Here is a 23,783-nt window from a genome sequence, read left to right as displayed (position 1 = left end):
TTTAAATGCAACATATTCGATTTTTCAGATGTTTTCAGCTACCTTAAATACGTGTTTTAACTATTTTTATTCTTTTATAGCTTAATTTACTAGACTTTTTTAAAATTTAAATTAAAGATTGAGAATAAAAAAATATTAAAAAAACTATTTGACGAGAAATTAAACCTCCATCAATACATAAAAGTTTAGATGGTCAACCACCTAATCACTTTTGACATTCCCTTCTATTAATAAAAATATAATGCTAGTACTTTTTTCTTTCTTCTTATTATTCTATTGAATAAAAGTAGTTGTTGTCACATCATGTTATTACCACTTCTAATTTTAATTTAAAGAAGAATCAACACTAATAAAAAGTGGAGAAAAAAGAAAAGTGGGAAGTAGATCACACAAATACAAAAATCCCAGTCTTTTGACTTTCTTCAATATCTCTTCCTCCTGTCTTCTTCCCTAAAACAAAGCTTCCTTCAACTTCAACTTCTCCTCCGGTCTAGCTAATTTTTTTCTCTCAATTTTGTCCCTTTTTTTTTTTGGTTTTCTTTGTTCAATCAACAGTAGAATGATGATTTCGAGTAGTAATCCCCTATTTCTTCTTCTAATATTGGGAATATTTGTGACCCAAATTGAATCTCTAAGATTTGAACTTGAATCTGGTCATACAAAATGCATAGCTGAAGAAATCAAAGGCCATTCCATGACTGTTGGCAAGTATCACATCGTTAACCCAAATGATGGCCATCCTTTGCCTGATACGCACAAAGTCACCGTCAGGGTAATTTTTTTTTTTTTTTTGTAATTTTCGTAGATTTATATTAGCTAGGTTAAAAATGGGTTTATGTTTATTTTTCAAATTAGCAACTGGTTTTATTTAATTGGAGCTTTATATGTCAATGAGTATTTTTTAGATTAAGGATTATAAAAGACTATAAAAGGTTGTAGGTATTTTTGTGTAGTTCTTAAATATATAAGTCTCATTTTAAAGAAAATTTAGAAATTTCGAGTTTACACTAAAGGTTAAACGTGTTTAATCTTTAATTCTGATTTTTTTTGAGACTATTACAAGTTTCTTTAGCTTTGTATATAGATGTTTAGTGTTAAAGCAATGAATTTTGTTGTGTTATTGATGGGGATATGCTAAGCTTCATTTGAAAATTATGGTTGGTCAAATATTTGTCCACTTGATTTGTGTTTATTCTAGAGTCAACGGAAAAGTCTGAACCTTAGTTAATTAAGTTTTGTTTGGTTATTGTTTTATGCAATTGCAATCAGTCAACTATGGTTCAATCACGAATCAGTTGGGCTATGCTATATGAATCATGTATAAGTTTCATTGTATTCAGATCCATCTTATGCCAAGACTGTATAATTTGTCTTGAAGGCAATTTGTTCTGATGGTTTCATATACTTATATTTTGAAAATTTGTCCTTGTTCTCCAGTGTACCTTTGATTATTTGGATTTGTTCTGATGGTTTAATATGCTCAAAGTTTGAAAATTTGTCCTTGTTCTCCAATATACATTTGATTATCTGGATTTCTTCTGTTTTTTTTTTGTGCTTTAGGTAACGTCTGCACAAGGGAATAGCCATGCTCATCACTATGCGGAAAATGTTCACGAGGGGCATTTTTCTTTTGAGACTGCGGAAGGTGCAGACTATCACACTTGCTTTACTGCTGCTGATCACAACCCTCCGGTTAAGTTGACTATTGATTTTGAGTGGAAAAGTGGCGTTGCAGCTAAAGACTGGACAAATGTTGCCAAGAAAGCCTCTGTTGAGGTAAGCCCTTATTTTTCTTCTAATTTGCGTACTGTGTAGCTCAATTTCATATTTATCAGGATCTGTCTTATCTATTTTGTGTAGACAAATGTTGACAATTGACATCCGTTGACCCCTGTATTCATGTAAAATTCAATTTTCTTGAAATATGTCTGTGCCTCCTTTTGATTTTGAGAAAATTAGTGACTATTTTATAGCATATAGTGCTGCATGCATTCTATAATTCGTAATGTTGAATAGGCTGTTCAGTGAAAACTTCTAAATATCCCTGAACTTTTAAAGTTGGCTTGTTTGATAGATGCATCTTGTTTAGCTTGAGAAACGGCAAGGATTGCCTCTTTTAACACATTTGATCCTTGGATACTTTCAACCTTTTGAGAGCCCAAATTTCAAAGAAGAAAAGAACGAAATGATTGGATTAGAAGGGCCTGTGTCCTTTCTTCTTTGATAAGTAAGATATCAGATTTGGGGGCCGTTTTCTGCTGTTACAAAATTTGTGATTCTTTTTACAGAAAAGGGCCAAACATTCATTTTCTTAACTGATTGCAGAATCCTACTTAAAAGACAGCAATATTAGAGGAATATGTGAGGAATAAAAAGGATCACAGTGGGGGTTCATAATCAAGTCTTGGATTTAATTATATGGGTGAGTTGGATCAATTCATATGGGTTGGGTATTTTAATTCACATTGGATTAACACTTGGATCAATTCACATAACAAGTTTTATAAATAGAATTGACTGCACAAGTTGTGTGGTCAAGCCCAAAAGTCAGAATTACAAGATGTCCTGACACCTAAGTTGTTCGGACTCAGGTGCGGGTGTCCGAGACGGATGCGAATCCGAGAGTCGGATTCGGCATAATATAAATTTTAAGATTCGGGGATACGAATTCGAGTATGGATACGGGTGCGGGGATTCAGCTAAAAATATTAAATAATATAAAAATATAGTTATAAAGATAAAATATTCTTCCCCTCAGAAAAGAAAAAGAAAGCCATTCAAGACGTTTTACCAACTCTCCTTACAAATCATTGCTACTGTCTACCAAAAGTCGAAACACAACCGCTTGAATATTTAGCATCTCTCTGTTTGGCTTGAAACATGAAGCAATGAATATTGACCAAGAGGAAAAGCTAAAAAAGAGACAAAAAGATTATAATATTGAAGGTATTCCATTCCTCATGCCTTTAAATCTATTTTATCTTTTATCAAAATCTCATTTTCCCCCCAAATTTGTCTGTGGACTCTTGGTCAAAGTATTTGATGTGGGTTGACCGAATACCACACGTATCCCGCACCCGCACCTGCATCCGCATCCATCTCGTATGACACGGGTGCGGCAACACAAATGAAGAGTTCGCCCAACTTAACCCGACACCTCTCGAAATGTAATCTAAAGCATCAACAATATTTTGTGTCTCTGCTATACATTCTTGTTTACACCAAAAATAAAATAGGGCTAGACAATTTATTTTAAACTTCTGGATGGAGCTTCCTTTATCTTCAAAGCATCTCTGATTTCTTTCTTTCCATATTGTCCACCAGATGCAAGCTGGGAAAATCCTCCATTTCTCTTTCTGTTTGGCTAACCTACCCTCCCTATCCTAACTGACTATAGATAGTCTCTGGCATAGCCTGTCTAAACAGGCTCTAGATAGTCTCTGGCATAGCCCGTCTAAACAGGCTCTAGATAGTCACATCTGATGCCCTTGAGGTTGAGGAAAATTTTCCACAGTTTGTCAGCCCATTTGCACTGTAAAAAGAGATGGTGGATTGTTTTGCTCTCCACAAAGATAGCATCTTGTGCATAGCTGAAAACCCCTCCTAGATAGATTCTCCTGTGTTAGGACTGCCTTCTTAACCAGTAACTAAACAAAGCAAAGCAGCAGACTTTGTAAGGGATTCACTTTGCATATCAGCTTCCATGGACAACAACCAAACTTGTTATTTTGATTGTCTATCAGAAACAACCCCTCTACCTCCCAAGGTAGGGGTAAGGTCTGCGTACACACTACTCTCTCCAGACTCAACTTGTGAAATTACACTGAGTATGTTGTTATTGTATCCTATAAGCCGACTTCACTCAAAATTTCCCTTTGTTGCTGTCCAAAGCATGCTGTCTTCTGTTGAGGAAGTTCCATTAAACTGTACCAGTGAAATAAAGAAAGCAGTGATATTTTCCAGTTCCCAATCATTCAATAATTTCCAAAAAGTGAGGTTCCACCCTTGTTCTGTCCGTAGCTCTCCCACAGTAGCTCTCTGCTGTTGACACAGGTTGTAAATATCAGGAAAAAATTGTTATAGGGGCTTATGGGTTATTCCTGCATCATCACGAAAGGATACCTTCATGCCATTTTCTCTTGACTTGCTTAGGGATGTTGGCCACAAATATCTGACGGATTTCCAAACCCCTACCCTATAAGGGGTGGGGACTGGTTTGGTAATCCAATTGGAATCTTAATCATATTTAGTTCTGATCAGCTCCTTCCATACAGAATGTTCTTCAGAAGCCATTCTCCACCGCCACTTCATTAACAAACTCTGATTCTGGATCTTTAGATTGAAAATACCCACACCTTCCTTTTTGCTCTCTGTCAAGGTCTCCCGTTTGATCAGGTGTATGTTTTTCTTATCAGAATAAATTTCTTCTCAAGGCATCCTACTCTTGATAACATTAGAGCAGACAGGGAACTAGGATGTCATATATGCAGGCATGACATCTAGTACATTGTTCAACAGGATCAGTCTACCCCCCTAGTGACAAATGTTGGCTTTTCCGGTTTGATAGTTTCTTTTCACACTTTTCAAGAACTCCATTCCATATTCCTATTGATTTGCTTTCATATCCAATGGCATACCCAAGTATACTGTAGGAAGCTCACCTATTTCCCCCCTAGGATTTCAGCCAATTTATGCAACTAAAGCACTTCATTGACTGAATAAGTATAACTCTTGCCTCAGCCCCAAAACTGTTTCAAACAGAATACAGATAACCCTTAGCATTCTGATTTGTTCCTTTTCAGCTTCACAAAAAATCAATGTGTCATCAGCATATTGGAGTGAGAAATTTCCATACTGCCAGCAGAGCGGACCTAGGATTCACTTTGAAACCCATGATCCAATCCTTGCTTGAAGCATACTTGAGATTAAAATCCTCAGCATTTCACTCATTTTTGTAGTTAGTATTCTTTGAGTTTTAAGACCAAATATCAGAAGAAACGAATTAGTATTTTCTTAAAATAAAAGAAATTGTATTCCGTTTGTAATGCAGTGTATAACATAATTTGGATTGTCTAAAAGAGTTGAATTTGCTATCTTTAAGGGTTATTTGGTCCTTACTTTTGTATTTAGTGCATAGGGTAAAGTATGTTAGGAAAATAGCTACAATCTGCAATTTTTCCATCAACCTTTCATTAAGCAACAACACACATGTTTTCATCTAGCAACTCTTAACTCTTATGCATCATTGAAGAGGTACTCTAAGCATATTCCATTAATTAAGACTAGGATTTCTTAAACTCATTAACAGCAAATAGAAACAAAAGAAAAAGGAATATCGGTGTTCTCAAATTGATTTAGCAACTAGGTACATTGTTCTTTTTCTTTTGTTTTTTTGATTCATATGGCAAACTGCATCCGTCTAAACATCTCGCTCAAGATCCAACACCTTTCTTTTTTCAACACCTCTCTTGCTGACTCAAACTTCCAGCCTCTTGGTTAGATATGCAGGGCCCTCTTTGCTAAGCTATTCCTCGCCTGTCACTCGGTACCCAACTGTTTTATCATGCACAACAGGACTACATCGTTTTGCTTAGAGTTTCAGGGCTCAGTGTGCAGTTAACTCCTGAATTGTGAGCTTTTTGCTGGCTGGTGGAGTGGTTGAAAAAAATCTGAAGTTCCTCAAACACGGGGTTCTGAAATCCATTGATTTTTTAGTTAGCAATACCACTGCATAAAGTTATCTGTGTTTCATGTGAAGTGCCATCATTCACTAAAAGCATCCCCCTATTACTTTCTTCAACCTCTTAAAGATTTGATTATGTTGAGAACTTCGTTCCATCCACCTTTCTCCCCCAACAAATAGAAATGAAAACACAATTGAAGTTGTACATGTGATCATCTCTTAAAGCTTGTTTTGTCGGTTTTCTTGCCTTTATTGTTAAGTTAATTGCTAGCAGAATTGTAATTAGTCATATTCCAAATTTGCGTCGAGGTACATCAATCTTGTTACATGTAGTTCTTGATGACCGCATTTTCGGAAGTTGAATTAGACATATGTAATGATTTTTAATCTCTGCTCTTACTACTTACTAGGCAATGGAATTAGAACTAAAGCATATGCTTGAGATTGTTCAAGGCGTCCACGATGAGATGTTTTATCTCCGCGAAAGGTGTGTTTAATCTTACCTGTTGTAATTTATCCAAAACTCATAAATTAACGCTGAATAATTAACGAGTCGAATCATTGACATGTCACAGGGAAGAAGAAATGCAGGAACTGAACAGAGATACCAGCTATAAATTGGCTTGGATGACTGGTCTATCAATTCTTATATGCTTGTCTGTGGCAGGTTTGCAAGTGTGGCACTTGAAGACTTTCTTTGAAAAGAAGAAGCTTATTTAAATTATTCTGATTTCAAAATTCACCTCTTCTGCTGTACATTTTTTTTTGGCATACACTTAGTTGAAGATTGACTCAAATGTGTAATATGTTAGACGATTTAATTGTCAATGAAAACACTATGGTCTGATTTCTAGCGTCCTTCTCTCCCAACCATCAGAAATAAGTGCTTTTTAAGACAGCACCAGTATTTTTTGGTCTTATCAAACACAATCCCTGCAGTACTATTATTGGATGCTTGGTTTATTGTTTAATGGTGTTTTTAGTGCCTGTTTGACTTAACTTATTTTAAGCAGTTTATAAGTTGTTTTAGATTACTTAAGCCAAATAGATTCAATTATTTTTGAGCTTATTTTAAGCACAAAATAGCTTTAGGTTGGTCAGTCAAACACTCAAAAAAGCTAAAAACAGCTTATAAGCAACTTATAAGGCAATCTAAACTGTTAGTTCTCCTTAAGAAAACTACACACTCCTAGAAAGTACTTTCTCTGCTTCATATTACTTGGCTTGTTGAATTGGTAGAGTCCGTTTCCAAAATGGACATTTTTTGGGCATTACATACCAAAAGAGACCCTCCCTAAAAACACAGAACAAAATGGCCCTTTCGCCCATTTGTGGGCGAATTGTGACAAACAAACTTAACTTTGTCAGTTCACCCTAAAGGCCAAAATACATCACAAAAAGTTTAAAGGTAGTTTGTATAAATGGGCGAAAGACAATTCTTTTTATTAGCTTCTCACGTAAAGGTATATCATATCTAAATTTTACACTACTAAAAACAGGCCAAAAAACGATGGGAAAAAATGCGACGAACTGCGTCTCTAAAAAAGCAACGGAATTTGAGACGCAGTCCGTCGCTTTTTTATTTTTTTAAAATAAAAAGCGACGGACAGGGACTACTTATCCATTTTTTGGCGGATTTTTGCGCCATATGTATATATAATTAAAAATTAATTGTAAAATATAAATAGTGACGGAGTCCGTCGCTTTAAATTTAAAATAATTAATTATTATTTAAAAATTACGTTGCCGTTCATCGTTTTTTATTACATTTAATTTATTAATTTTTTTAATAAATAAGAGACGGATGGCGGCTCCCAGTCCGTCGCTTTTTTAGTCAAAATGGCGGTCAACTATTTAAAATTTACAACAGACAGAACGACGCTATCCGTCGCTTTTTCTGAAATATTTCATATCAGTTCGCATTTTTTCTTATTTTTTTGGTCTCTCTCTCTAAACTCCTCTCCTCCTTCTCTCTGAACTCTCAACCCTTCGCCGCCCTTCGCCGACGGACGACCACTGTCACTCCCTCCCCCGTCTCCGTTGTTGCCGCCGCCACTGCCCTCCGTCAGCCTTCTCTCTCCTTATTGTTAATAAGGCTAGCTAACTAGTTAGGATTTTAATTTTGGAAAAAAAAATTAATTTGTTGATTTGTTAGTTAATTTATTTCATTCAATTTGTTTAATGTATGTTGTTAACATAGTTAATTTGTATATGTGATTTTGAATTGGTGAATGTTAGAAATTAGATTTTAAGGCTTTGCTTTGAATTGAGTTTTTTGAATTAAATTGTGAATTGAATATTCTTTGAGTTGGAATTAATGTGTTCTTAATGTTCAAATGTTATTAACATAGTTAGTTAGTTCTTGAAGTTAGAATGTGAATGAAGATTTTAGGGCTTTAATTTAAATTGGGTTTTTTAAAAAAATTAGATTGTGAATTGAGTATTGTTTTAGTTGGAATTGAAGTATTTTTGAAGATAAAATTAAAATTAGAACAAAAAGTAATTAGAAGTTAGAAGTTAAGATTTTTTATGTTTGGAAGATATTCAAGTTAGAAAAATATTGGGTTGAATGATTTTTGATGTTTGGAAGATACTCAAATTATGAACTTGGACTTTAGGATTTTTGAACTTAGAATTTTTTTTTTATTTGTATAAATTGTGAACTTTAGACTTTGGAACTAATCATAACTTAGATACTTAAATTTTAGGATACTTGAATATAATATAGAACTTGAACTTAGAACTTAGAACTTAGAACTTGAATTTTGAACTTGAACTTAGAACTTTGAATTTGAAATTTTGTCGACTTTAGAAATCTTGTTGAATTGTAATCCTTATGAACTAATTAAGCTAATTAGAGTTAGACGATATTCAAAGTAATGAACTTAAACTTTAGGAATTTTGAAGTTGAACTTTGAAAATTTTAGGTTTGTATATGTTTGAACTCTTTAGACTTTAGAAGTAATTAACTAGAACTTAGAAGCTCATGTGGTGATTAACTTGAACTTTAGATACTTGAATTTTAGGAATTCAGAACTTTATAAATTATTTTGGTTTGGATAAATTTTGAACTTTTAGACTTTAAAACTAATTACTTAGAAATTTATGTTGTCATGAACTTGAACTTTAATTAGATACTTGAATACTCGTATTTTAGAACTTTAATTTGTATATACTTGAAACTTGTAATTTTGTTCTTATTTAACCTAGAACATCTGGCTTGAATTAATTAGAACTTGAATTAATTATAAGTTAAAATTTAATTATGACTTGAATTAATTAAAATTTGAACTTAATTATAAGTTGAATTAATTATAACTTGAACTTAATTATTATATGAATTAATTAATTATAGCTTGAATTAATCATAACTTGAACTTAATTATTATATGAATTAATTAATGATAACTTGAATTAATGACACTTGTAGTCTCGATGAATTATAGTCTTTATGAACTAATTAATTAAGCTTGAATATATATAATTTTGTAGATGGATCATCGTTTGTGGATGTATAACATGCATTATGAAGTTGGTGTTGGTTTGAAACCGGAATTTATTGACGGTGTAAGAAGTTTTATCGATCATGCAATGACACTTGATATTAATAAGAGAAATGGATTGGTTAGGTGTCCTTGTCGTGAATGTAGGTGCTTGAAATTTTTTAATCCAGATATAGTTACGGTTCATTTGTATGGTAATGGATTTAAACCTAGATATTTTGTATGGATTGATCATGGAGAAATAAATGGATTGAATAATATATTTTATAATTTATTGTTCGTGGTTAAATATAATATGTTTGCACCACATGGTCAAATTAGGGTTGAACATGATAGGGTTCTACATGATAGAGTTCAACATGATAGAGTTCTTGAAATGATCAATGATGTTTTCGGGGTTCAAGGTGGGATGAAACCCGAACAATATTTTGATGAAACTCTTAATGAAGAAGCAAGACGCTTCTATCAACAATTAGAAGAGGCTAGTCGTCCACTATGTGAAGAGAGTCCACATTCTGCTTTGTCAGTTGCAGTTAGGTTAATGAATATTAAATCAGATTGGAGTGTTCCTCATGCGGCTATGGACTCAATGGTTGATTTTTTGGGCGAACTAGTTAATTCTGTGTTTAACATACCTAAGAACTTCTATCAGGCAAAGAGATTGGTTTCCAATTTAGGATTATCGTATGATGGAATTCATTGTTGTGTTAATGGCTACATGTTGTTCTACAAGATTGATAATGAATTAAAAAATTATAAGTTTTGTGGACAAGCTCGTTATAAGAGAACTCCTGCTGGAAAGATGATCCCAATCAAGGCGATGCATTATTTATCTCTTATTCCTAAATCAAAGAGGTTGTATGCATCGATGAGGCCTGCCCCACATATGAGATGGCATTATGAATATAGAAGGTCGCCGGGTGTCTTGTCTCATCCATCTGATGGAGAAGCATGGAAACATTTTGATAGCATGTATCCGGATTTTGCTAGTGAACCAAGAAATGTAAGATTGGGGTTGTGTGCAGATGGATTCACACCATTCTCTGCTGCCTCACCTTATTCTTGCTGCCTGTATTTCTTACCCCGTACAATCTTCCTCATAAAATGTGCATGACAAGTCCGTACATCTTTCTAAGCTGTGTTATTTTGGGTCCTCGTAATCCTAAAAGTTTGATTGATGTCTACCTACAACCATTGATAGATGAGCTTAAACAATTGTGGGTTGAAGGCATAGTGACTTATGATATATCAACTAAGCAGAATTTGGTTATGCGTGCTTCTTTAATGTGGACTATTAATGATTTTCCTGCATACGGGATCTTGTCTAGTTGGATGACTGCTGAAAAGTTTGCTTTTCCTCATTGCATGAAAAATAGTAAGGCATGCACCTTAAAGCATGGTAGAAAAAATTTATGATTTGATTGTCATCGTCAGTTCTTGCCAATGGACCAGAGCATGAGTTTAGAAAGATGAAACATGCATTAAAAAAAAACAGGGTTGAAAATGACCCTCCACCCCCATCACTGAAAGGACATTAAATTTGGGAGAGAGTTTCTCAATTCCTAAAGTTACAGAAACTCCATCTTCTAGACTTCCTGGATATGGTGTTGAACATAATTGAAACAAACAGAGCATATTCTGGGAGTTGTCGTATTGAAAGGATAATCTCCTACAACATAATCTTAATGTGATGGACTTAAAGGACAACCCAAGAGCTAGAATGGACTTAAAGGAATACTGTAGGAGAAAAGAATTATGGTTGCAAGAACTACAAAATGGTAAAATTGTCAAGCCTAAAGCCAATTTTTCATTCATATTGTATGAGAAACGTAAAATATGTGAGTGGGTTAAAAAATTGAGAATGCCAGAGGGATATGCTTTGAATTTGGGTAAGCAGGTAGATCTGAATGAAAGAAAGTTGATAGGTATAAAAAGCCATGATTGTCATGTATTCATGTAAACTTTGATTCCTATCGCTTTTAGCCATCTACTTGACAGGATATGGAAGTCAATCACAGAGGTAAGTCTTTTCTTTAGAGATTTATGTTCTGGAAATTGTTGGAAAGTAGTTTAGAGAGGATGGAGGAAAATATTTCTGTTATTACTACAAAGATGGAGAAGATCTTTCCATCTGATTTTTTTTTGATGTGATGGAGCATCTTTCGATTCATCTTGTAAAAGAAGCCTGCCTTGGAGGTCCAGTTCAAACAAGATGGATGTATCCATTTGAGAGGTAATGTTTTTCTTATATAAGTAATTAAGTTATTTTTCTTATATATACTATAATTATTAATATAAGATATATTGATATATACATTCAGAAAAATTGTAAGCTGCAAACAAATAATTAAACAAAGAGGAAAGATCGAAGGATCAATAGTTCAAGCTAAGATTGCAAGAGAAATTAGTGACTTTTATTCTTATTATTTTGGGGATGAAGTTCCATGAAGAAGAAATAGGCCTAAACGTAATGATGAAGGTGATAGTGATCCGATATTTCCACTGATTTTAATTTTTAATTAAAGTGGTCGAGGATCTAAACAACGTGAAAGACGAGGCTTCACTACTATGAAAAGACAATTAGTTGTGACTCATATTCCGCTTAATTATCCAGAAATTCAGCCATATCTTAAGTAAGTGTTAAATTATATTACCTAATTACATAGTAATAAGTGATTACTAACTAACAAAATTGTATTTATCAATATCAGCTCGTTCGTAAACACATGGAGCAATGAAGTCATATATACGAGGTTTTCCAAATGGCTAAAGGATTATGTAAGTGTAAAAGCTTATATTGAATCAATAAATATAATGTATTCATTTTATAGTAAATTGTATTATTTTGAAATCAATTTGTAGGTTTATGATGAATACTCAAATGTCGAACATTTGCCATTAGTGAGAGAGATCGCACTTTGGCCTGAATCTCAAATTCATACAATGAATAAATATTGTGTGAATGGTTTTAAGTTTCAAATTGAAGAAGTTTCTATGCACAAGAAAACCAATAATATTGATGTGTGCGTTCAAGGTGATGTCGACAGTAATGGCCAAACTGTTGAATATTATGGTGTCATTCATGAGATTATTGAAGTAAGATATTCAGGTTGGCCTAAAAGAAATAGTATTATTTCGGTGTAAGTGGTTTGACCCATCACACAGAGGCACAACGGTGGACTAACAATATAATATAATTGAAGTTAAGCACACCAGACAATACGGAAGTTATGATCCTTTTATGATTGCCCAAAATGCTAAGTAAGTCTATTAAGCTCCATATCCATTGCGTAGAGATAAGGCTGATTGGTGGGTTGTTATTAAGATAAAGCCTGTGGGAAGAATTGAAATTGAGAATGTATTAGATGTGGCGTACCAAAATGATGTTGCACTAGTTCAAAAACAAGTTGATGTTGAGTTGGAAATCACACTAGAACATCCTCAACACATACTAGAAGAGATTTCTGATGATGAACTTATAATGCAAAATATTGAGGAAGAAGTAAACGAGGAATATGAATCATTTGAAGAGGAAGAATGGATGACATTGGATATGAAACAACTGAGGAGGAGGAATGGAAGGATGACGAAAATGAAACAAGCGGTAGATTATAACTAGTATGTAAGTTATTTATTTCGCTAACGCTAAATTTATTTAATTTATATTTTTTATATATTGTATTTCTACTTTACATACAATGTCATCTGGTGATGGTGATAGATCCCGGGATCATCTTGGGGTTATCCATTCCGGTAAGAGTAAAAGGAAGTCTAGGAGACTTGTTGATCCTCAGGATATCCCAGGACATATTTCTTCAGCGCCGGAGATACAGCACCGCCGAGCTAGTCCTACACATATTTATGTTGTGCCTTTTGGGACTATGGATCTTTTAGTTTACCATAGTCAGTTCCACTGACCACGCGTCTCTTCTTCTTCTTCACAGGTCAGATATACTTCATATGATCAGACCTACTAGCTATCCACAGAGATTATTGCTTGATCCCAAAGAGTAGCATCTTTGTCTACTCCATCTCCTACAATTCCATCTCCCGGATCTCAGTCTCCTCACATATCTACTCTGAGACTAAGAGATTCTAATGTTGAGACTGACACTCCTACAACATCAGCTTCACCTTCTTCTGCTGCTAGGCCAGAGGCAACACATGATGTGCCTAGGTTAGCTCCTAAGACCTTTTCCATTCTACTCAAGTCTAAGGTACTAAGTCACTCACACTCAATGTTTAAGACTCCTATGTTTCGGTTCTTTTGAGTCCTCATATGCATGCATGTTCATGAAGTTTAATTTTAAAGTTATGTTATATGCTTAAATTCAATGATTTCATGTTTGATGCATTTCAAGTATCATTGTATATATGTTGGGCTTCTAGTCCTCGTGCCGCGTCCCCCTCTATACTAATGAATCTCATTCGAGGACGAATGTTTCCAAGGGAGAGATATTGTAACGCCTTGAAAATTTTCATGTCAAGACCCGAATCATTCTTCATAGGAGTATAGGCTTGAACCCGACGACTTCTAATTTCATATATGGGTTAGGATCAATTCCTAAGTATTTGAAGTGTGTTTGATGTGTTTAGGGGTCATAAGGGATCTCTAACACCAAGCCAAGTCCAAAGAATTCCCATCGACTAAATTTCCGAATGAGTTCGTATAAGGGTCAACTTCAAACGACTATATATCCTAGAATATGACGAATTTGGGGTCCCAAAACCTACCAAATTAAAGGTCTTTGAGTCTTCTTTCCAACGCCACTAAGATTGCAATTTTTGGAGTTAGGAGTCAAAAGTTATGACCATTTTACTACACACTAGTACTACGGGAATTTCAGGCTTAGGCGACCACTACAGGATTTTCAGGCTTGGCGCTCCAGTGGCGCGACGCGCCACTATAGCCCCAGAAAATAGCCTCAGTAGTTTGGTCCTTGGCGCGATGCGCCACTATCAGATGTGCAGGTTTTAAGCCTATTTTGGCTTGGCGCTGCAGTGGCGCGACGCGCCACTATAGCGCCAGCAGAGTTTTAGCCCATTTTTTCCTGATTTTAAGGGCATTTTAGTCTTCTCTTGTGTTACAACCAAAAGTGAGGTCGTTTTGTTGGTGTATTTCACCTATTAAAGAGGCCTTTAAGTCTCCTTCACTCTTTTCACTCTCACTCCCACTCTAAGAACAAAAAGCCCTAACCTCCCAAGTGCTCTCAAAGTCTCCTTCTTCCTCCATCTCCAAGAATATCAAGTCTTCATTTCTTTTCAAGTTTTTCACTCAAGAGTTGACTCCTTTGAACTCCGGGAGGGTAGAGTAGAAATTAGTATGAGAAAATATGCTAAAGTAGTCAAAATGAAAGCAACAGCGGAGTAAGCTCCCATATCCGTGAAGGACTGCTTTCCAGCAGAGGAACCCAAGGTATGTGAGCTTCCATCCATGGGTCCTTCCACCCATGGAGTCCAAAAGTTCTTTTCAAAATTTATATTGAAATTTTAAGGGTGAATCTTCATAGGCTTTTATATGATGACTTTAAATGCATATATTATGGTGTATTTTAAGTTTATTTACCTATATTGATGTATTTTGACTCTCAATTGCATGAATTGAATAATTTGCTAATGTGCCTCTATGAAGGCTTGAAGGAGGGTTTTAACTATGAATGGTGGATTATTTTGAGATGTTTTAAATTGATGCATTTCATCATTCTCTTGCTTGCAATAATTCTTCAAAATACATTTAAAGGTTTTATGAAGAAAATCCACCTAGTTTTCCTCATGATTAAAGTAAAGCGAAATGAAGTTGGATTGAAAGTTTATGAAGCAAATGCCCATGATTAAGGGAGTCTTGAGAAATGATCGAATGATGATGAAAGGGATTTTAGCCAAAGAAGGGATTCAACGTGAAAGGATAATTCTCACATAGTTGAATCAAATGAAATATTTAATGAGCTATTCCACCGAAAATGATTTGATGTCTAAAGTTATACAATGCTTATGTTATTATGATATTTAAATGTTATTCCGTGGGATTGACCTAGCACCGAATGTAGCATGTAGATGGGGACTCGACCTAAGTGGTCCTTAAGTAAAAGTCTCATGATGCATTAACTTTGCGCCAACATAGGAGCCCTTGTAGGCTATTTAGGCTAGTGGATCCACAATTAGCCAATAAAGTTAAAGTTATAGAACGTTAAAGTTGACGGAGTCCTACCCGGTAAGTAGACTCCCCGTGCCAACGTAGAGGGTTATGTTGGATTCCACGTAATAGCTCTCATGGTCTTAAATGTCGGTTAAGGTCACTTCCCCACAAAAATGAATATTTTAAAGTTTCATATGATGATGTCTAATGCATGCATTCACTTATGCATATTACTGACTCATGTCTTTCTTATGTTCTTCATTTCATAACATACTCACATACTTAGTACATTCAAAGTACTAACGCATACTCTTGCCTACATGATATTACCATGTAGCAACTGACGTCGCTCCTCAATCTCCTCCACGTGGCTAACTCGTATTAGTTTGAAGATTTGCTAGTGGTGAGTTCCCATGTTTCGGGAATAACATCCCTTTTTATTTTAAGCTTTTGTTATATAGAATAGTAAGACTTTTATTAAAGCATTTCGTGAAACTTATATTGAGGGTGAGCTAGGGACATGTCTTAGCCCCCGTCAAATCTATTAGTAGAGGTATGTTTGGACATAAATGGATAAATGTTTTTATTTCCGCTTATTATTGTTTACCATTACCAATGAAATGCCTAATGAATGCTAAGAGGCTTGGGTGAGGTACCTTCGGGTGTCTCATTCGCCGTGTCGCGTTTAGGCTCTAGGCTTGGGTCGTGACAGTATCCGCCGGTAATACTTAATGAATTCAAGGTATATATATGTTTAAATCTATTTTTGTAAAGTTAAATTTAATATTTTTATTATACTTTACTTAACTAATTATTTAACGCTATTCATTTTTTCAGACTTTACGTACCTGAGAGCCAAGGTACAATATGGTCATTGCGACCACTTTTGAAAGAAATGCGAGCGCCAGACTGTCTAGCTGGCTAAAGAAAGCTAGGGATAATCAGACACCTTAGAGTTGGATGCTACCTCGTATATTTGAAGAATTATGTCGGTATTGGATATCGAAGAATTCAAGGCTTTATTCGATCAAGGAAAAAAAGCTAGAGCCAGCCTAAATGGTGGCTCGTTGCACACCGAAGGTGCAAAGAGTGTTGGTACAATTCAGGAAGATGGTAAGGTTTTTAAATTTTAAGTTTAAATTCATTTTCTTAAATAAATTATTTGATAAAATATTATTTCATTAATTATATTTTTATTTATAGAAAAAAGAATTGGGACGCACTCCTTATCGTCATGAAGTCTTTAAAAAGACTCATGTGAAGAAAAAGACTAATTCGTCGAATTCGGATGAGTGGGTGGAGGAAAGAGCCGAACGAGCCTATGTAAGTTATTTACCATAATGTATAATATATTTTGATTCTAACTTTTATTTTTAATATATATATTGATTAAAACTTTTTTTTGTAATATATAGCAAGATTATGAGCGACACATAAGTGAGATGAGAGATTCGGTCCAGCTAACGCCTGAACAGTCCACTCAAATTTGGACAGAAAAAGTGGTTGGAGGGAGCCACAAGGGCCGAATATATGGAATGGGCTCTAGGAATGACGTACGACGACTCCAATCAGGTTGAAAAGGTATTGGATCATCACGTCAAGCCGAAGTCGTTGACGAGGTTCAAATATCTACTATGTCTCAGCAATTTACAGAACTTACACGCGCATTAGCAGAATCTGAGGCAAAAATGGTTGAGGAGCAAAAAATTATGAATGAACAAGTTGACCAAATCAAAAAACAAGACTTGCTCGTCAGTCTCCGCCCCGTTCCGGATGACTCCGACGATAGTGATGAATACATAAGAAATAGTCCATAGGTTCCCTATGTTAGTTTATGAACATTTTGAATTTTTTTTGTTAACTTTGAAAGACTTTAAATCATTCTAAATTATGACTTTATTCATTTTAAGCGTTTAATTATGTTTGTTATTATGAATTTTGCATATTTCATTTGTTGTTAGTTATGTTGGAATGGGATGAATTGATATGAAGTGAATTGAATTTTGATTGCAGATGGGCAGTAGAAACTGCAAGTTTCTGTTGTCAAAAATGTTGCAGAAAAGCAACGGACAAGGTCTTTTAGTCCGTGGATGTTCTGGAGTTTTTTTAAAACTTTTTCAAAAAAAGCGAAAGACAGGGACTTTATGTCTGTTGCTTTTCTGAAAATTTTTAAGAACACCAAGAACAAAAGTGACGGACGCCGACCATTTATTCATCGCTTTTCTAGAAAATAAATTAAAAATTTAAAAAGAAAACAACACAGTCCGTAGTTTTATAATAAATAATTAATTTTAAAAAAATTAAATCGATGGAGTTCGTCGGTTTTTTATTTATATTTTTTAATTAAAAAATATTAGGGGTGATGCAGTCTATCGCATTTTGCGACCCTGTCCGTCGCTTTTTTGCGTCGTTTTTTCATAATTTTTTGGTAGTGTTAAGTGTATTTTGAAGTTTATTTGATACATAAAATCGTGAGCTTCTTCAATAACAAAAGTACAAAAATAATTGAGATTGTTTTTTCATAAAATGAGTTTTACTATTTATTTGCTTATAATCAAGAGATTTTTTTCCCCATAAAGTTCTCTTGATTTGCTAAAATGGACAAATAAAATAAAACATCTATTTTTAATATAAAAGTCAAGTAAAATGAAACAAGGAGAGTAAGAAATGTTTTTATTATTTTACTCTTAATCAAATGTCTTGAAAAAGTAGTTCTTTAATAATTTTTTGGCTATGTAAATTTTTATATATTTAACAAGGATAAAATTATAAGAAAAATAAATGTGTTCTTCTCTAAAAAATAAAATTATTACATCAGGGCAGGGGAAGGGAAAATGGAGGAGGAAATCACAAGGTAGGGGATTCAAGCCACACTAACAAGGTGAAAGTTTAACTAATCAATCAATTGTGCTACTAAGATTCCTCTAAATAAATAAATACTTAAATGTCTTCTTGATTTTGTGAAATACCACGTATTTGAAACAAAATGAAAAGGTTAGAACTTGTTACTCCCTCCCTTCATTTTTCACTTGTCCACTTTAGTTTATCAAGAAATAACATATCAAGAGAAAGAAAATTTTTGTTTACCCTTAACATTAACTACTTATTTCAAAGTCCATTGATATTATACACCAATTAATATGAATATTATAATGAAATATGCATTTTATTTATTATTTCTTAAAGGAAGTGTAAAGTCTATTGTGGACAAGTAAAAGTAAACGAAAAAAGTATTATACAATGTATATTTTGTGTATATCTGTAACGACCCATCCTGTTGTTATATCAATTGTTTGGATGTAAATATCTCGATAAAGTTTTCCTAGGAAAAGACTTGATAAAATTTCACTCTATGACAGTTTCTAGCGAAAATCTGGTGTTGTGGTGTTTAGAGATCATCTACATTTTGTACATATTTTATAAAGAGAAATTATTTTTAATATTTATTATAATTTTTCAATTAATTTATTTATTAAATTAAAATGTACATATTCAAATTTTCAATCAATATCGTGCATAGATGAGTAAAACAATAAATTAAATATTGATATAATATTATCATGGTGATTTAAATATAATTAAAAATATTAAGTAAAATAAATTTAAAAATTATTCCACAAATGAAATTACATACGAAAAATTCACCACATAAATAAATAAATATAAAGAATATATAAATATTCATATATGGTAGGAATATTTTGATCTTGAAATAAATAATTTTCTGCTTCTATTTTTGCTTTTTTTAAGAAACAGATTTTTTTTTTATCTTTTTCCCAACAGTAAAGATTGTTTTTGCTTACATTTAAAAATAATTTTACTAATTGACCAAACACCTTGATTTTTCGAAAAAAATATTTTTTTCTTAAAATAACTATTTTTGGTCTTCCAACAACAATGCCAAACTGGATCTAAATTGAAGAGAGTTATTAGTAAGTCAACTTCTTTTCCCGTTTGAACAACTCTCAAGATAATACTCTCTCTATTCCATATTAAGTGAATTGTTGGACCTTTTGTCAATGTTCAAAATAAGTGAATTGTTCAAAATTCAAGAGAATTGTTGATTTTTTTTTCATTTTTGCCCCTCATTTGCATTTTCTAGGTTATAATTTCAAGAGAGTTAATTGCTCATATTTATGATTTTACTTTGAATTATTTATATTTTCAAGAATAGTTTGAGAATAATTAAAAGGACAAAAGTGGAAAATGATGTTCAATTTATGTGCTAATTTTTTTTAATAAACATACATTGCCTCACAAATTCAATTAATATGAAATAGAGGGAGTAGTTAAGTATGACAATTAATTCCACGCACATTAAAATGATTAAACCTTGGTACATATTAAACATCCTTAAGTGGTTTTTGCAGATTTCCCTATAGCTAGAGTCTGACAATACTTTATCTATTTTAAAATAAGTAGTGTTTTTAGTTTGGACACATTCTTAGAAAGTACTCTCTTCTTTTTGTATTACTTGGCCTCTATTGATGACACATTCATTAAAATAGTTTTAATTAGAGCTGATGTTAGATGTGTATATCACTAAACTAATCCTATTAATGATGTTTTCGACTTCTAAATTTTACTATGACTATTTTACTTAGTTATTTAATACCAAGGGTAGCATGAAAAAAATAATACAATTCTCTTGATTTGCTAAAATGAGAAAGTAATTATTTTTATATAGGAGGTAAGTAAAATAAAACGTAGGGAGTAAGAAATGTTTTTACTTATTTACTCTTATCAAATGCATTGAAAAAGAAGTAGCTCTTGGTTGCACGATTCCATTTATTTAAATAAGGATAAAATTAGAAGAAACAAAATCTTAAAATGTGTTTTTTTTTTAAAAAATAAATATAATATTATATTAGGGTAGGGGAAGGGAAAATGGGGGAGAAAATTACAAGGTGGGGAGCTGAAATCTTGTCAACAAGGTAAAAATTTAAATAACCAATCAATTGAGCTACTAAGATTCCTTAAGTAAATAAATGTCTTCTTAATTTTGTGAAACACCACTTATGTCGAAACAAAATGAAAAAGTGGGTACTTATTAACCCTCCTAGCATATAAAAAAACACTTTTTTTTACCCTTAAGATTAACTACACTCATATTATACAATACATGATTTGTGTATATTCATAACTCTTTAATTTTTCACCTAGGAAATTTTAGTTACTTTATTCCAAATTATGCAAATCCTCCCTAAATCCTTTTCGTTTCGAGTCAAGAAAAAAAAATACTCGAATGGTACGATTCTTCCATCATTCAATATGACGGGAACTCCACGCAAATCGATCATTTGAGATTTTATTGTCAAATTGAATATTTCATCCTATTAGGATCAATCTAAACATGAGCTGGCACAAAATTTACAATATATAAAAAATTTTAGTAACTTAGTTGGTTGACTACTTGAACTTCCACCATGTTGGTAAGAATCTAATTCCCCCACTAGTAATCCCCTCCCCATTTCTCCTTTCTACCCCCTTTTTTTTTAAATAATAGTTAAAATATATAGATTCCCACAACTTAAGTGGGTATAGGTTTTGGAAAAGAAAAATTCAAAGTCCAAACATGATAATGAATTATGCTTAATTGTATGTCGATAAGAAAATGAAACCAAATGATGTACAAAACAATGCTAAGTAGCTTCTCCAACCAAAAGTCGCCAAATCTTAGTATTAGTCAATCAACAAATCGCTTTCTCATTTCTTGAATTTTTCCTCTCTCTAAAACTTTTATCTAGCAAAAGCTCTCAAGAAAGGGCAATTTAGTCATAAAATAAAAATGTGGGAGGACCCACTTTCGGACTTCGGAAAATTTCGATCGAAATATGGGATCGAAGATCCCATCGATACGAATCCAATGCAAGTTATTACAGTTTCTAATTCCAACTATAGCTCCTCGAATCAGCCAAACAATGAAGCGATCAATCCTCATGTCACTGAAGAGGAGCTACAAATTTTTCAAAAAATTACATATCTGCAAAGTCGTGGATTGATTCAAGTTAAAAGAACTGGAGAAGATGAATCTTCATCACTTGGACTACCTACAATCCAAAAATGGAATGAAAACAATACACCAATTGTGAACGCTCATCAGGCAATTTCTGAGAGACAGAACGCAGAGTCGCCGGAGTTGCGCCTTCATATTTGAAGGGATTCCGGCGACATTTGAGCCACCGGACCCTCTGGGGTTTGCTCACCAGGCCAAGACGCAGCTATGCGTTCAATTTTCACTAGATTACCCATCGCCGACGAAAACATCGACGGCGGCGCCGGAGCTTCGGCAACCAAAACCGACCAAACTCAACGCCAAATTGTTCCCGAGGGTCGTGTGCATCTTCCTAGTACCAAGCGCCAGCTCCAATAACAGCCCAGCTCTTCGAATGTAGCCTGCAACACTGCCAGGAATGGTGGTGCCGGAGCTCCGGCCAATTTTATGGTGGAAGACTAACTCCAAAATGACCACAGGGGTGATGCACACCTCCCCAACCACTCAAGGTATTTCGAAACTTCACCAAATAACTCAAATTTGAAAAGTCGTCAAGACTACTGTGGAGTCGCCGGAGCTCTGGCGAACCAATTGACGAATGACCAATGCCAAAATGTCCCTAAGGGTGTTGTGAAGCTTCCCAGACAAACCAGGGACCTCGAATCATCACCAATAAGTTCAAATTCAAAAAGTCGTCAAGAGGATAATCAAGATGAAGAACACGGTGGCTGTGGAACTGAGGCAGTGGCTCCTACATTAATTCACGATCAAGTTCAGCAACAAGGTAATGTTCAATGTCAAGAGGCTCAAACAAATAGTATTGATCACACATACAATGATTATCACCAGCAGAACCTGAGTTTGGGGAACAGAACCATTGCAACTGATCACAACACTTCAAGAAATGATCCTGGTTTTCAGAACATCACAGGTACATTTCAAGTATCACAAGGTAAGTCTTCTAACTTTACTAAGTTAAATGTACAGAATAGACTGAATTCTTCTACTAATGAAGTTCAATTGCAATCGAATGCAATTGAACAAAATATTATCCATAACAACTCTGTGCTGCAGCATATAAAATTGGATGATATCCATGATTGTGATGAGTTGAATACTGCTAAAGGTAGTATAAAGCAAAAGGTTAAGGGCCAAATTCAAGAAGACCATGATAGTGTCCAGCAGCAGTCCCATAAAAAAGACAAACATACTCCCTACATTCCCAATAACCAACCTTTGATAGTCTCTAACAACTTTGAACCAGTGAAAACTAAGTCTGTTAGAATTGAGCCTCTTAGACCCCAAGTGAATAGAACTAACCTGATTGTCACTCAAAATAAGCCTCCTAATACTAATATACCCACCCCTCCTAATCCTGTCATCCCTCATACTTTAGCTACTAAGCTGAGAGCTCAAGAGGCCATGAAAGCTGATGATATTGATATTACCCCTCCCAAAATTACTACAAAACAGGGATATTCTGCTGTGGTATTTACAAAAGAAGATTTCATGGTGAACCTAGCCACTGACTGTAAGTATACACTAGTAGGTAAATTTACCAACACCATGCCCAAAATGGAAACCATTAGAAAGGAATTCATCCTGCAAACAAAACTTAGAGGAGGAGTGAAACTTACTCATTTTAACTCTAGACATCTTTACATAGACTTGGACAATGAGTATGATCACTCTACTGTATGGTCCAAAGGAAAAATGTACATAAATGGACAACTTATGAGACTCCAACTATGGACTCCCACTTTCAAGCCTGAAGAAGAAACCCCTCTGGTTCCTATATGGGCTATCTTACTTGAATTACCATGGCACTGTTATCGTCTTAAAGTGGTAACCCCTTTACTGTCTCCAATTGGAAAGGTCTTGTTCTTGGACTTGGCCACTTACAAGAAAACAAGGGGTAGTGTAGCAAAAGTCAAAGTGCAAATTGATCTAACCAAACAAAGACCCCAGCATATTTGGATGGGCTTTGATGAAGATGAAAATGGAGATGGCAGGTGGCAATCCATTCAATATGAGGGAGTGCCAGACTATTGTCACTACTGCAAGCATCAAGGTCACACCATCCATGTTTGTATGTTAAAAAAAGGGATAAGGATAATAAGAAAAAGAAAGATCAAGAAGATGTAAGAAACACAAACAAGACCAACACTGATAAGAGAAAGGCACTGCAACATGATACTGATAGGAACAAGGAAACACAACACCAAGAAGACCAACACACTAAGGAACAACAAAACACTAACAGGGCTGAAGCTGAAAAAAGAGATCAAGAGCATGCAGGGTGGAAAATTCAAAGGAGAAGAGGCAAGAAAGATGAACAACACTAACAACATCAAACACAACAGCATAAAACACAAGTATTCAAGTCAAAAAGAGAAAGTTCAGTACCTCACCAACACAATATCAGCAACAACAATGATGGAAGAAATCAGCAGCAGTCAGGTATGC

At 34.3% G+C, this 23,783-nt stretch overlaps 1 protein-coding gene across 1 annotated transcript; it reads left to right on the top strand.

Annotated features, from left to right (window-relative positions):
* The first annotated feature begins 388 nt into the window (after positions 1–388).
* LOC129887534 (transmembrane emp24 domain-containing protein p24delta9-like) lies at positions 389–6,536 on the top strand. The gene is made up of 4 exons (XM_055962655.1): positions 389–772; positions 1,561–1,776; positions 6,094–6,170; positions 6,259–6,536. The coding sequence occupies exons 1-4, from the start codon at positions 560–562 to the stop codon at positions 6,401–6,403; spliced, it is 651 nt and encodes a 216-aa protein (XP_055818630.1). The 5' UTR covers positions 389–559; the 3' UTR covers positions 6,404–6,536.
* The last annotated feature ends 17,247 nt before the right edge of the window (positions 6,537–23,783 follow it).

Source organism: Solanum dulcamara, chromosome 4 (genome assembly GCF_947179165.1).
Source record: "Solanum dulcamara chromosome 4, daSolDulc1.2, whole genome shotgun sequence".
NCBI lineage: Eukaryota > Viridiplantae > Streptophyta > Magnoliopsida > Solanales > Solanaceae > Solanum > Solanum dulcamara.
Note: the sequence above shows the minus strand (reverse complement) of the source record. Positions and strands in the feature narration are given on the sequence as shown.

What these genes read in the sequence shown, in the direction of transcription:
- LOC129887534 (XM_055962655.1), top strand. Translation starts at nt 560, where the DNA reads ATGATGATTTCGAGTAGTAATCCCCTATTTCTTCTTCTAATATTGGGA. An exon ending in CCAAGAAAGCCTCTGTTGAG is followed by an intron (nt 1,777 to 6,093) that starts GTAAGCCCTTAT and finishes ACTACTTACTAG; the next exon opens with GCAATGGAATTAGAACTAAA. An exon ending in ATGTTTTATCTCCGCGAAAG is followed by an intron (nt 6,171 to 6,258) that starts GTGTGTTTAATC and finishes GACATGTCACAG; the next exon opens with GGAAGAAGAAATGCAGGAAC.